The following is a 13,550-nucleotide window of genomic DNA, read 5'->3' as shown; positions in this document are numbered from 1 at the left end:
TTCTTGGATGTCAATGAAGACTCAGGGCCTTGAAGTTTTAATTTTTAAATTGCAAAAAAAATGCAAAAAAAATAATGGCAGGTCAAAATGTATGTTGGTGCCAATCTTTGGTCCATCTAAAGGCCTACTTATAATGACAATCACATATTACTTCAACTGGTTTTTTGTGGAAATATTTAGTTTCGTTTTTTGGTTTTTGGGGCTTATAACACAGGGCGCTCATGTAATAACACTGGGATTTGAAGGGTTAAAACAACGAAAATATAATTAAAACTTTACATGAATATTTCAGGGAGAAGTAGTTTTACAAGGTTGGCTAATTTAAAGTGGAATAAAATATGGATATATGGTCTTTTTATGGCGTGGCTGAGAATGGTCCCTAGGGTGATGGGTGTGAGTTTTTTAAAGGATGGCAGGAGGGTTAATCTCCTCACAAAGTCTTTGATGTCTCATCTATTACTCAGATTAAAACCACAAACTGAAACTATGACGTTAAAGCACAGAATCATCGATCGATTATCAGCAACGTTTACTTCCTCTGAGATATTTGTTATTGCGTCCTCTAAAAGATCAGATAAGAGTCTTTCAACATCGCTGCAATGTTAACGATGTATTTAGGAACAAGTAGCAGCTCAATAAGAGCCGAATTGTCAGCAGTTGTGTTTAGACTGAAGGAGGCTGACTGGGAGATAATGGGGGTCATTACGCTGTTATTATTGCTGTCAGTGGGGTCTGCTCAGAGCTGTTTGATGTGTGGCTGTGAAGGATGATGGAGCACAGGGCAGTAGCTCAAAGACCAGGTGTTTCTCTGAGCGAAGATCAAAAAGTACTCGTGAAAGCTCCTCAGTGTAGTTTGTTATTACCCCGCTGGCTGTGCGTCCAGGACATGTTTTGAGTTCAGAAAACACTTTAAACTGTACAGACATGTTGTTCAATGAAGCACGACAAAGAGTCACTGAGTGTGGCGCGTTTCTTCCCGTGGCGTCAGATAACCATCAGATTCTGCCTGTGTGGGTCTAGTCACACACCAGGTCTCCTTTGGTCACTGATAGATAGCGTCACTGTGCTCGGGGCCAAAAAGTCCATACTGGGACAAAAGTGGGTGGGTGTGTCAGGTTTATCAGACTGGTTGGGTTTAATCTGGCCTTCCACAGCAGCACTGTCAGGTATAATGTCTCCCAAAGTAACACATTACTGTACATGTTTCAGTAGTAATGTAACTATACTGGCTTGAGTAATGACATCACAATAACAATAATGTTATTACTTGTATTAGGTTCTTAATAGTGTCATTATCTGACAGTGCGTTTCAGGCTATTTTATTGAGTAATGCCATAAAAAGTAAAGTAAGTTACAGAGCAGTGTAACAAACTACTTTCTTTGGATAGTAATTAGGTAACGCACTGCAGTACAGAAAAGTAATGCGGAATGTGTAATATGTTACTGTTTTTGAGTAACAGTGCCCACACTGCACACTTCACACTGAGAATGTCGGATTTGGGCTGGAAACCCATCTCACTGGTACCATAGCTCAGGGTGCCACGTGCTACATGATCAATGATCTGATCATGATCAATGATCTGATCATGTATCAGCTCACAGTTCCAGGTTGGATTTTCTCTTTGGATTTTTACTTGTGAGTCAAATCTTGACTTATTGTTAAAGTAATTCAAAAGCTGTGATTTTATTTTATTTTTATGAATAAAGTCTAAATATTTACCAACAAACATAAACAACTATGCAGATATTCTTTTAAAGGTGTTCATGACGGGATAAAATATCTGGAAACTAATTGACACAACTTTTTGTTTTTGTCTTTATTTGCACATTTACATACTTATACGCATATAAAGAGTTTGTTTTCCCAACTTTGAAGTATTTGAGCACTCTGCAAAGATGCGTGCTGCTGTTGATAAAATGTTTCTAATAATTTATTTAAATTTAATGGAAACATTCACTAGCTACGTGCTCCAGACATGTATCATAAACTGGCCTGTAAAACAGCTCATAATGGAGGCCATATAAAGTATTTTAATTTGAGCCAATTTCTCAATAAAAAATTCATATTTTCCATAAATGCAGAGTATTTTGAAATAACATTTGATGTCATGCTGACTTAATAAACATAATTTTATGCTCCAGGACAATCCTCAGGCTCATATAGTGAAGCATGACTAATAAAATATTTATCCTTTGCTATAAAATCAAACTTTCTCCGTCTTATCCCACCACATTTTTCATAGCTGCTGCTGCTCTGGCTTAGTCTCTCTGCAGAGGGTTATCATCAGCAGAACCTTTGACCACATCAAAGCATGGCATGGTAGTGGCAGCAGTTGATAACCGTGCTGTGATCTAACCACAGTGGCTTTCCTGTTTCGTTCTCTTCGTCTCTCAGGCACGGCTTCATTTGAAGTCAGTCATTTGGCAGAAAACTAAACAAGCCCCCTGTTAACTACCTCACTTACTTCTGTTTACAGACCAGATTTTGAGAAAACCACCAAACGGCTGCAGAGGCCAAACAGTGTCTGAGTGAGTGGTAACACTTGAGATAAACACATTTGCAGTTTACTGTTGCCGGTAAAGAAAAGTGTGCATTATTTTATTCATATAGAAAAGATTAAAGAATAAATAAAAGCCATAAGAAGAATTTTTAGGTACAATACCTGATTCAAGAAATATTTTATTGTTCTTTATTGTTTCACAGAAATATAAAACAGTAATAAAATATAAAAGTTAACTTTTCATAAGCAACCTGCAGAAGCAACCTGAATTTGCTTTTCGAGACCACGTTAGTAAACTTCAAACCAGAGCTGTTGTGTCAGAGTCTGCTCTGTCTGGGTCAGTTTGCTCATTCAAACTGATTATAATTAGTGCTGTTGATAGCTTAAGTTGAAGGTCCTACATTAATATTTCTTCAGGATTGATCCATAATTTCTGCCAGGACGGAAACAGAAAACAGAGCCAGGTCCAGAGCGAAGGTGCCAGAGCTCTGTGCAGCATTTCCAACACAATCACTAGTGAGTGCCCTGAGTTTACTAGTCCCTACGGACCCCAAAGCGCTTTACACATCCAGTCATCCACACATTCACTCACATTCACACACTGGTGATGGCAGCTACATTGTAGCCACAGCCACCCTGGGGCGCACTGACAGAGGCGAGGCTGCCGGACACTGGCGCCACCGGGCCCTCTGACCACCACCAGTAGGCAACGGGTGAAGTGTCTTGCCCAAGGACACAACGACCGAGACTGTCCAAGCCGGGGCTCGAACCAGCAACCTTCCGATTACAAGCCGAACTCCCAACTCTTGAGCCACGATTGTCCCAGTCTAGTCCGAGACTACAGAGTTGGAGTCAGTCTGGCTACAGGTTGAGACATCTAAAACATATAGAGGACCAAAACAGCAAGACTATTTATCTCTATTCTTCATTTATACCATTAAAGCTAGCCAGTGGAAATGCTAATGATAATGGTCACAACTACGTTTACCAGTTAGTTGCCGTTTGGTCGAGAAATTGTAATTAAATCAGTTTCTGTTTGTGGTGTGGCTGTTATAACAGAACAGTAGACTACCTAACAGATTCAATGACCCACTGCTGTGGCATGGTGAAGTCAGGTTTGTTGGCTCACAGCTGTTCACTGATGCCATTTCATCTTCTTGCAACACTGCATGAGCAGCTGCCTCTTCTGCAGTCTGGATCTAACCAACGTTACAGACCACAGCTTTAAGGTTTTGATTTGTGACTTCCTGAGCCCCGAGAGAGGAGTTTTGAATACACAAATACTGAGAAGGAGTTGAACAAATAGAGTGAGTCCACTGTGCGTCAGTTAAGAGGGTTGGGGGAATTAGATACTTCTCTGTGCTTCGACCGAGCTCTGTGATTTAGAAGCAACACAGCTGTGGTTCAGTAGAAACCTCGGCTGGTGCAACTTAACACTGATGTTATTACAGGAAGGTGACAAATTAAAAGAAAAATATCAGCATTTGGATGGATGCACTTCACAGCAGCAATGGCCATCATTTATATTCAGCTGTTAGTCCAAAGCAGAGTGACCATCACTGGACTCAGTGAGCAGCCATCACCACCATCATTCAAAAATAAAATTATATAGTTTGGAAGTCAGCAATAAGGTCCATGTGGCCCAGAACATCAACGCCGAGGAGGACGGACGCTGCTCCTGTGCAGGGCTAAGACACTTTAGGTTGTGTTTTAGCTAATGTGCCTCCTTTTCTACTCATGACAGTGTTTTGTTTTTGTTTTTTTGCCTGTACTTTCTGTAGATAAAAACTTAAACGTTATTGCTGTGCACTTAATTATCTGTTCTCTTGAAACCTGATTTAGTGTTTTCTTCTGCAGGGGACTTTAAATACTTTTGAATGGGTATTGGTTTCTAATTAACACCAACTTCAAAGTCTTGGTTTCAATGCACAACATAAAAATCTGTTTGTTCAAAGGATTAATTTATGATTAGGAAATTTACTTTAACTCTGAACCTTTGACTCGTTGATGCTTTGATGGTTTATCTTTCTGAAGGGAGGACAAGAAACGGAGACAAAGTCAGCAAAGAAGAAAGAAAGTGGAGACATTATCTTTTAACTGAACTGAATTAAAGCTCAGATGAGGTGAAGGTGACAGCTTGCACCGATGTTCTTAAGTGAGACACCGATTAGATCCCAACAGCTGACCCTAACTCCACCCCTAAGGTTAAAGGTCACTGTTGATCTCCTGTCGGGGTGCTGCAGACCTCAGCTGTGGACTTGACCCGAGTCTCCTCCGGGCTTTAACATTGTGGGTGGCAAACACACACATGCTCACACACAAGCCTCGTTGAAGACGTTGGAAAACTCTCAGAGGGTTAATCCAACGAAACACTGAATTTACAGTCAGATTAACAGCCTTCCAGAAAGCAATTCCATCCCTCCAACAGCTACCACGAAAACAAAAAAGAAACACTCAACTATGGTGGGCAGCAGAAACGATAAAACTCTTAGTCGCTCCATTTACACCGGAATGTATCTAAAGCCACAATTTAATGTATCCACTGTAATCGCAGCAGATCTGCTTTAAACTGTTACAATGAGGAAATCTGATTCAAAGACCCCTTGGTATTCCAGCAGGTTGCAAAGGTGCAAATTTTGATCACGTGACCACCATTAAAGACACGTAAAGAGTGCACAACACAGGTGACACCCCCCCCCCCCCCCCCCCCCCCCCCCCCACCAAAAAAACCCCAAACAATTTATGAAAAAACTGACAGAGAAATGATCTTTCCACATCCCTGCTTCTAAAAAGAGGCATTTTCTTCAGCACAGGCACTTTTACTCATTTTCTTCCAATTATTTCTTTTTGTTCAGCTGGCTTTGAAAAATGGATTTAACCGTTTTTAAAAGAATAACACTAATATTAATAATAAAGCGCCAATAAAAAAAGCCCAACCATGCAACTGTAAAATACACTGGCACTAGTACATTTTACATTTGTTCACTAAAAACAGGTGCAGCAAACGTTCTGAAAACATTAAACAGTTTGTAATACCACTGCTAAAGTGTACGCAGCGATCAGCTGGCAGCTACAAAGCAGCGTCTCCCGTTAAGTCTTAATAGCACATGCACGGGACTTTAGTCTGTTTCAGAGGCTCGGCTAGTTTTGGCAGTCAGGGCTCTGATATTGGGAAATGATCTACTGAGGAAAGATCAGTGGAGTCACTGACATGATTTAAGCAGATTTAGTGGAGATAAAGTCATTGAGAGTTCAGCCATGTGCTCTGTTTGAACGGGAAAAACCTGCTAACATGTGCGTGGGCTTGATAAACCTTTTCCAGTAATATTTAGGGGTTTTCCTCTGAAATGAGTTTCTTTGCATCCCTAAAAATGTTTGAAGCATAAATTAAAATAGATAAAATTACTCTGAAATGATTAGAAATAACATGATAAAGCACCGGCTTCTGTCAAATAAGGAAATAACCAATGCTGTCAGTGTACACGGAGCAACCATTGTCAAAGCCACGAGTACTTACTCCACCAAAGTTAAATTCTTAGCCAAGGTGATGGTAAGGCATCTGATCATTGCTACGTATCAAAGACTGAAATCTGACAGTCTAGTTATAAATCAACAACTGACGTCAGTAATTTGGTGCTAAATAACATTTTTGCTTAACTTTCTCACATCAATAAATAGTAATAAAGGTGAAATTATGACATATGTTAAAGTGCAGAATATTAAGGATTACTCTGGAAGTACAGCAGGATGGTGGTTCTGGTAAAAGACTGGAACTCAAAGATCTGCTACTGGGAACCAGACAGTCTACCTTTGTTTGAGTTTTCCAAACAAAAATCCTCTTTTCACTAAACTACTTACCTCAATTTCACCTCCATTTCTCTGCGGCTCTTTCCTCGAGACCATTTGCACCACCTCACTTTGGTTTTGCGTCTGACACATCAGCATGCTAACTAACAGCCAGCTGAAACAACTTTTTTTAAGCAGGCCAAAGTTTAAGGCTCTTTAGTCACTTCCTAAATTTATTAGGATACCAGCCTGTTTGAAAATTATGTGAATTGTGATACATTAAGGAAGTCGCAGATTTTTCTTCTCTCCACAGAATTAGCAGCACATTTCAACTTTGCGGTGGCCGTGACGGATGCAGCCAACATCTTCAGAAAGTTAAATAAATCTGCCAAGACAGCAGCGTTATTCATGCAGCTGCTGTCATTCTACGAAAGCTTTAAATGATTCTAATGATGATGAATGGGAACTCCCTGCACGCAGATCCCTTTAGAAATGTTTTCTTTAGCTAATCTTATTTAATGGATCAACATCTCCTGCTGCAGCCAAATCACTTCAATCTGCACATCAGCAGGCGACTGACTGGAGGTTTAACTGTGGGGAGGCGATGGAGGAGAGAGGTAAACCCAGGAAGATGCTGTGTGGTCTGTCTTTAAAGGGATCCAGTTCATATTTGGGTAGAAGATTGATGAAAAAATTTACAGCTCAGATTTAAATACAAACTGTGTAAGTACATGAAATTGATTTGATTGGTATATTTGAATAAGGGAACCAAAGGAAACTTCTTCAGTCATCCATTCTCCGTATCAGTTCATCAGTGTTGTGCAACCAAGAGTTTGCAGTTCATTTCCAGTTTGAGAGCTTTGTGTTGTTTCACTTTTACTTTTGATTTCTTTATTACATTTTATCTGAAAGAGATGATGCATTTAACATAGTTTCAGTATAGAGCATAAAACCTACACAAACGGGGACGCAACCGATTCTAAAATGCTTAAATGCAGTCGCCCCAAAAACCCAACACCATGCAGCTCGACCTGGGTGTGTCGGATAAAAGCTGATTGGTTGAAAAGAGGGGCAGAACAGGAAAGAGAGGAACAGCAGAGTTTACAAATTGGGGGAAGTATGGGGAAAAAACAAAGCTAAAAATAAGTGTCAGCAGTAAACACGTTTCACGGTTTTTAAACACTCAGTTTCACTTCAGTGTGAAGTTCACTGTACTCTGCAGCAGGCTGAAGGAACAACAACACCACGATAAAAAAGCACACTGCAGCGAGTACACGGCTACAACACGCAACCTGCAAAGTAATCGTATGACGACCGCAGAACCCGTTCAAGATACTAGAAACAAGACTTTTCTCACTATGACATCACAGCTTCAACGCCAAAAAGCACCTTGTGAGTATCGCAGGGCGTCAAATCTGCGAGTAATAATAATAATAATAATAGATTGGATTTATATAGCGCTTTTCAAGGCACCCAAAGCGCTTTACAATACCACTATTCATTCACTCTCACATTCATACACTGGTGGAGGCAGCTACAGTTGTAGCCACAGCTGCCCTGGGGCAGACTGACAGAAACGAGGCTGCCATATCGCGCCATCGGCCCCTCTGGCCAACACCAGTAGGCGGTAGGGTAAAGTGTCTTGCCCAGGGACACAACGACCAGGACAGAGAGCCCAGGGATCGAACCGGCGACCTTCCGGTTACAGATGCGATTCCCAACCCCCTGAGCCACGGTCGCCCAAGTGAGAACAGGCTGACCTTCCACTGAGCACAGTTGGTCTTAATCCTCTTTTCCACCAAAGTGGTGCTGTGACGGCAACTGTAGAAAACCAATCCACACGTTAAGGTCTGAGAATCAGCAGCATGCAGAGGTGGATTTCTTGTGGTCCGCCCTCCTGTGGCTACCAGTGTTGATGCTTCCAACAGTTTTGGCACAAACACTGATCTGAATGTTGTTGGCTGCAGATTAGGAACCAACACCAAAGTAAGAAGCATATTAAATTAAAGAGTGAGAAGACAGAGACTCTTCTTGTTGTAACTAAAAGTCTTTTTGTAAACGATTGGTTGGGTAATTCTCTTTGTATCATCAGTTCTCTGATCTCTCCTTCATCCCAGGTTAAGATGTCAGTCGAGTTTTCGATACCACCTTAAATTTTGAAACACATATCAATAATCACAGCCTGGATATTTCTGCTTATGTAATATCAGTCGGTTGTGTCCGTCCCTCACAGCTAGCAGTACTGCTATTCTTGTACATGTGCTGGTTACATCTTAGATTGATTATTGTAATTCTGTCCTCTCTGCTTTACTGCACAAAAGTCTCCATAGACTTCAAATTGTTCGAAACTGTTTATGCCATTTCTTGAACATATAACTGCTGTGCTCCAGCAGTTTGATTGGAAGCCTGCAAAATATTGCTTCATTTTAAGATTCTGCTTCTGATTTTGAAGCCTCTTCATTACCTCTGATGTGCACATCAGTATTCCCTCCTGTAGATCCTCCTATGTTACCCTCACTTTACCACGGGATTTAAAGATTTCACTTTTTTCTCTCTCTTGATTTGTATTGTTGACTTTGTAATTTTATGATGTATTGATGTAAAGTTACTTTTTGCGTCCTATGATTCAGAATGATGATTCAGTCAGCAGCCCGTACTTTGAAAAAGACCAAAGCTATGATCTGTGATGAAAGAAAAACTGGGAAAGTGGTAACATGATAAGAAATGTAATGGATGAATGCTTAATTTCATCATACAGCAAGGATTTCTGCATCAATCCTGCAGCACAAACGTGAGGTAATGGAGGAACAATGGCATTACAAGTGCTCAATTACAGCGCTGACTGCGCAACCAAAGCTCAGCTGAAAGTAGATTAGATTAGACAGAATTGTAGTTTGTAAGGACAACAGAAGGGAACACGCTCATTGTTTTTCTCCTGATTGGAAGCAGACACCACATGTCCCAGAGTGATTACCTGGAACTTTGATCTCTGGCCCACAGATCACCACACACCAAAACCTAAACGGTTTCTGCTGAAAATCACACAGCTGCTGGAGCTCGAGCGGTGTGTGTCGGAGGAATCCCGAGTTGCTCTGACATTACCACTCACTGGATGGTTTTCATGCTTTTCTTCCTATCAAAGAGTTCAGTGCTCCATGATAACACACCCATCATCATATGTGGTAACACAAATACACACACACATTCTCTTGATACTTGCAGTCTCTAATCACCGTGTTATTTTGATTCCACTGTTATGAATGTACCCATTGGTATTATGTTGTGGTATTTGTGGGAAAACACAAGAAAAGAAAGTTCCTGTATAGTTTTACAGATGTTTTCTGGTGAATACTTTCATTTCTCCCGAGTTAATCAGGATCGTAAACACAGTTTTCTTTTCCCTTTCTCAACATCTGTTATAAATCTGTAACTTTATGTTGACGTGACCTTTAATGGAAAGATAAGAAGCCAGTTTGTGTCTTACCTTCTGCAGCCACTGTGTGTTGTTCTCCATCGTGCTCTCCAGGTGTTGCAGTTTCTGAGCCGACCATTCGCTGTCAGCAGGCGGCGAGTCTCTCTGAACGACACCCGGCCCGCCCTGAAAGCCACCATAGTGTTGCGTCTGTGATGGCGACCCTCCACCGGGGCATCCGTCCAGCTCTGGCAGGATGAAGGTGTAGCTGCACTGGCCGTGCTGGATGCGGTGCAACTTCCTCCTTTTCTCGCCGGCGCCGCCACCACTTCCTCCTCTCCTTCTTCCAGATACTCCTCGTTCTGCGCTGCCTGCATCAATGACAGCTGACAAAGTCCAAAGGAGCAGAAAGACCAGCAACCCCCGGCTGAGACTTAAGCCTTTCATGACACTCTCTTTAATTATATGAAATTGTTTATTTCTCAGTGCAGAAGAGGGTCAAAGGAAGCTCATTCACACTCTGACCCCGATTAAGTTTAGGAAAACGTCTGTGTGCAGGATATGAACAAGAGTGTCAGCACAGTCTGTCGTTAGTTTGATCTCCTCTGTTTCAATCACAGTTTTTGGAAAAGAAAGCCGAAAGCATCTCTGGCCTCACACTGAATGGTCTCCTTCATTTGTGGTGACGATGTCCAAGGATTCCTCCCTCCTCTGTCTTCGTTGTTTGGTCGTAATCGTGTTTTCTGAGGCCGGGTTCTTCAAGGTAATAAAGACTTTTTAGGGCTCATATATTAGCTCAACTGATCAGCTGTTGCATGTTTTTTCCTTAAGGTATCAGGTGCAGATCCAGATCCACTCTGCAAAAAAAATGGAAGAACCCAAAGCTACAAATTTAAAAGCAGAAGTAATGTGAAGATGATGAGCAGTTGTGTCCAAACAGTCTGTGAAGCTGAAGAGCTAAATATCTTTGTACTCCCACTCTTCTCTGGTGGCTCCAGTTTTAGAAGTGGCTGAAGGGAATTGCCTCTGCCCCCTTCTTATCTGCGCTGGCTGAGAAGAGGAGGAATGAGAGAGAGAAGAGGGGAGAGAGGAGGGGGGAGAGAGAGAAAGGACGGAGGAGGAGAGGGAGGAGTGGACGGACAGGAGACCTGAGGGAGGTCTGTTAGAGTACCCTCTCTCTGTTAGTGGGCTGAGACGAAATGAAAGGAGGAAGGAAGGAAAGAGTGAGAAGTAGCCAGAAAAGAAGAAGAAATGTGAAGATTAAGGGAGTGAAAAAGAGTCAGATAAGGAATACAAATGCTGAGAAAGACAAAGTTTGAAAAGAAACTTAACTGCTGACAGACAGAGAAAAGACACTGAGAAAGAACGTGATAGAAGAAGAAAGAGAGATCTAAAAGAGGCTCCTGTAATCTTCTTTCCTGACTGATCTCTCAGTTCTGAAGAAAATCCTGATGCCTTGTATGGTCATTCAAACGGAGCTGGCAGCCAGAGACATTTCACTTTGTCCACTAAACACAACCATGCTCAGGGGCATCGTGGGACATCAGGAGGCCAAGGAAACCCACGCAGTCTACGTACTTAAAGCTGAAACGCTCTCTCAGTCGCAGGATGTACCTCCTCAACGCCTCTCATCTGTCCACATGGAACCACATACAAAGATTAGTTCCAGACTGATGGCTTTGTCCCCGGATGATGAAACACAAGCTCTACATGTGGCGGGACAATGTGCGCTGTCAGTTACAGAGTTTATTTGCACAGTGACAAACTGTTTTGCAGAACGCAGATAAAATTCTTTGATACGAGCCACGAGACAAACAGATTTCTGCGAGAGAATGAAGCCTCCAAAACAGGTTTAGAATGGCAGCTCAGCGTTAGGCGATCAAAGATTGAATGATTCTGTTTTGAAGACTGTGTTTCTGCAAAGATAAAGAGCTGCTCCCAACATCTTACCACCGACAAGTTATTTATTTTGACATAAAGCAGTCCTATTTTCAGCCCGGCCTGACCCTGAGCCTGGTGCACAGAGCTGCACAACATAGAAGAGTCCTCTAATTGCATCATTTCTGTTTATGTTTTAAGAGGAAAATGTTTTTTATTGTGGGATTGTTTCGGTCTCACTTATTCTCATTCTTTTATTTCATCTGCTTTTCTGTCTGCTCATGTATGGTACAGGTTTTTGTTACGTTCTCATTTATTCATGGACAGATTTTGTTTATTTGTGATGAACTCTGACCCAAACAAAGCTGTAAAAAATGCTAATGGTTGATGAATACCCCTGAAAAGCATGATGTTTCATATAATCCTTATATTATCCTCAATATGTGGTGTGATCGCAGTCAGTGAAAAATAATAGAGATACATACTGTCCTGCCCCTAAATTGCTCTTGCTTTCAGTTTAATATTAAATAATAAACTAAGTTATTAGAGAGGAAGTACTGTGGCGATTTATTCAGAACATGCAAATCTGAGAATTAGCACATCTGCACAACCCTGATTGTTTTTTTCTTTCGTGTCACTTGTATTGATCAGAGTTTGGTGCTACACTTGCTAACTGATTTTCTGTCTCACTATCTGCTCCAAACAGTACGTCTTTAGATCTTTTAATCAATGTAAACACTGTGGACACTGATCTTTACTTAACCCTCATCCTATGTGAGAGTGAATGAATAGTGGCATTGTAAAGCGCTTTGGGTGCCTTGAAAAGCGCTATATAAATCCAATCCATTATTATTATTATTATTAACATATTTTACATACATACTGGACCACAGACTGGGTTTACTCAGGACCCCAAGAATAATTGACTGTGAGACACAATCATAATAGAAAAATAAAAATGATAGCACATCTCATTTTTTCTTAAAGTTATGTAATGCCATCTTTCATTATTATTATTATTATTACAAAGTTACTATTCATTTGCATATGTCATAAAATTATAATCTAAACTTTTCTATAATACAATTTGCAGCTTCTATCCCATCTACAGTCCATTTTATTACTTAAACTTTGACTCTTAGTTTGCAGAAATTTCAAGTAAACATTATTTGTTGGAGTTATTTGATGAAACCTGTTCACGGGTCATTTTAACCACAGTATAAAATAACTGAAACAAACACACAACCAGACAGCCCAGAGATCTAATCTCTCCCGCATGTCCTGGGTCTGCCCTGGGGCCTCCCCACCTCCTTACCTCCTCCCGCTGCCCCTGTCCAAAACGTTTCACCCTGAAGGCTTTCTCGTCCCCTTGGCTGGCTTCTTTGGCTTCGTCCCTCCCAAATGACCAAACTCCTCACCTTATCTCTTTCTTTTCTTTTTTTTTTTTTGCCTGTCCCATTTGGTTCTTTAGCCGTCAGAATTGTTGTCTGAAGACCAACAAGGATACCCAATGGATTTACTTTGCCAAATGGATCATCACGGCCATGCCGTATTAGTCCATTTGATCGACCTTTGTTGTTATTATTTATTTTATTTTATTTTCAGTTGTTACAGACGGGACAGACATGACTGAGGGATAGGAAAGGGAGAAAGAAAGATGAAGGAAAAGAAAAACAGAAGGGGAGAGGGACAGTGAGAGAGGGCACTACTTTTTCAATCACTACCTGGAGATCATAAAATCTTTGTGATCAGCTCTGTCTTCACCAGCACACCGGTACAGTGTTCATGTTACTGTAGATGCTACACCAATCCATCTGTCAATCTCTCACTCCACTCTCCCTTCACTTGGGTGCAAGACCTTAAACAGGCACTTAAGCAAGTACTTAAACTCAGAAACTTGGGGAAACGACTCATCCCTGAACAGAAGTGGGCACTCCATCCTTTTCCAGCTGAGGACCATTTCTCATCCCAGC

General features: G+C 41.2%; 1 protein-coding gene across 1 annotated transcript in view; it reads right to left on the bottom strand.

Annotated features, from left to right (window-relative positions):
• LOC147331584 (angiopoietin-4-like) overlaps nt 1–10,146 on the bottom strand; it is a 70,078-nt gene extending 59,932 nt beyond the window's left edge. Inside the window, exon 1 of the mRNA XM_086293986.1 lies at nt 9,772–10,146. Within this exon, the coding sequence (XP_086150112.1) occupies nt 9,772–10,146 (375 nt within the window). The remainder of the gene's footprint in view (nt 1–9,771) is intronic.
• Nucleotides 10,147–13,550: the final 3,404 nt, after the last annotated feature.

Source organism: Aulonocara sp. 'chitande type north' Nkhata Bay, linkage group LG5, assembly GCF_057382095.1.
Source record: "Aulonocara sp. 'chitande type north' Nkhata Bay isolate Kocher_YH1m ecotype deep benthic linkage group LG5, A_spYH_male_GT1.1, whole genome shotgun sequence".
NCBI classification, from domain to species: domain Eukaryota; kingdom Metazoa; phylum Chordata; class Actinopteri; order Cichliformes; family Cichlidae; genus Aulonocara; species Aulonocara sp. 'chitande type north' Nkhata Bay.
The sequence above is the reverse complement of the archived record's forward strand: the minus strand, read 5'-3'. Positions and strand labels throughout refer to the sequence as shown.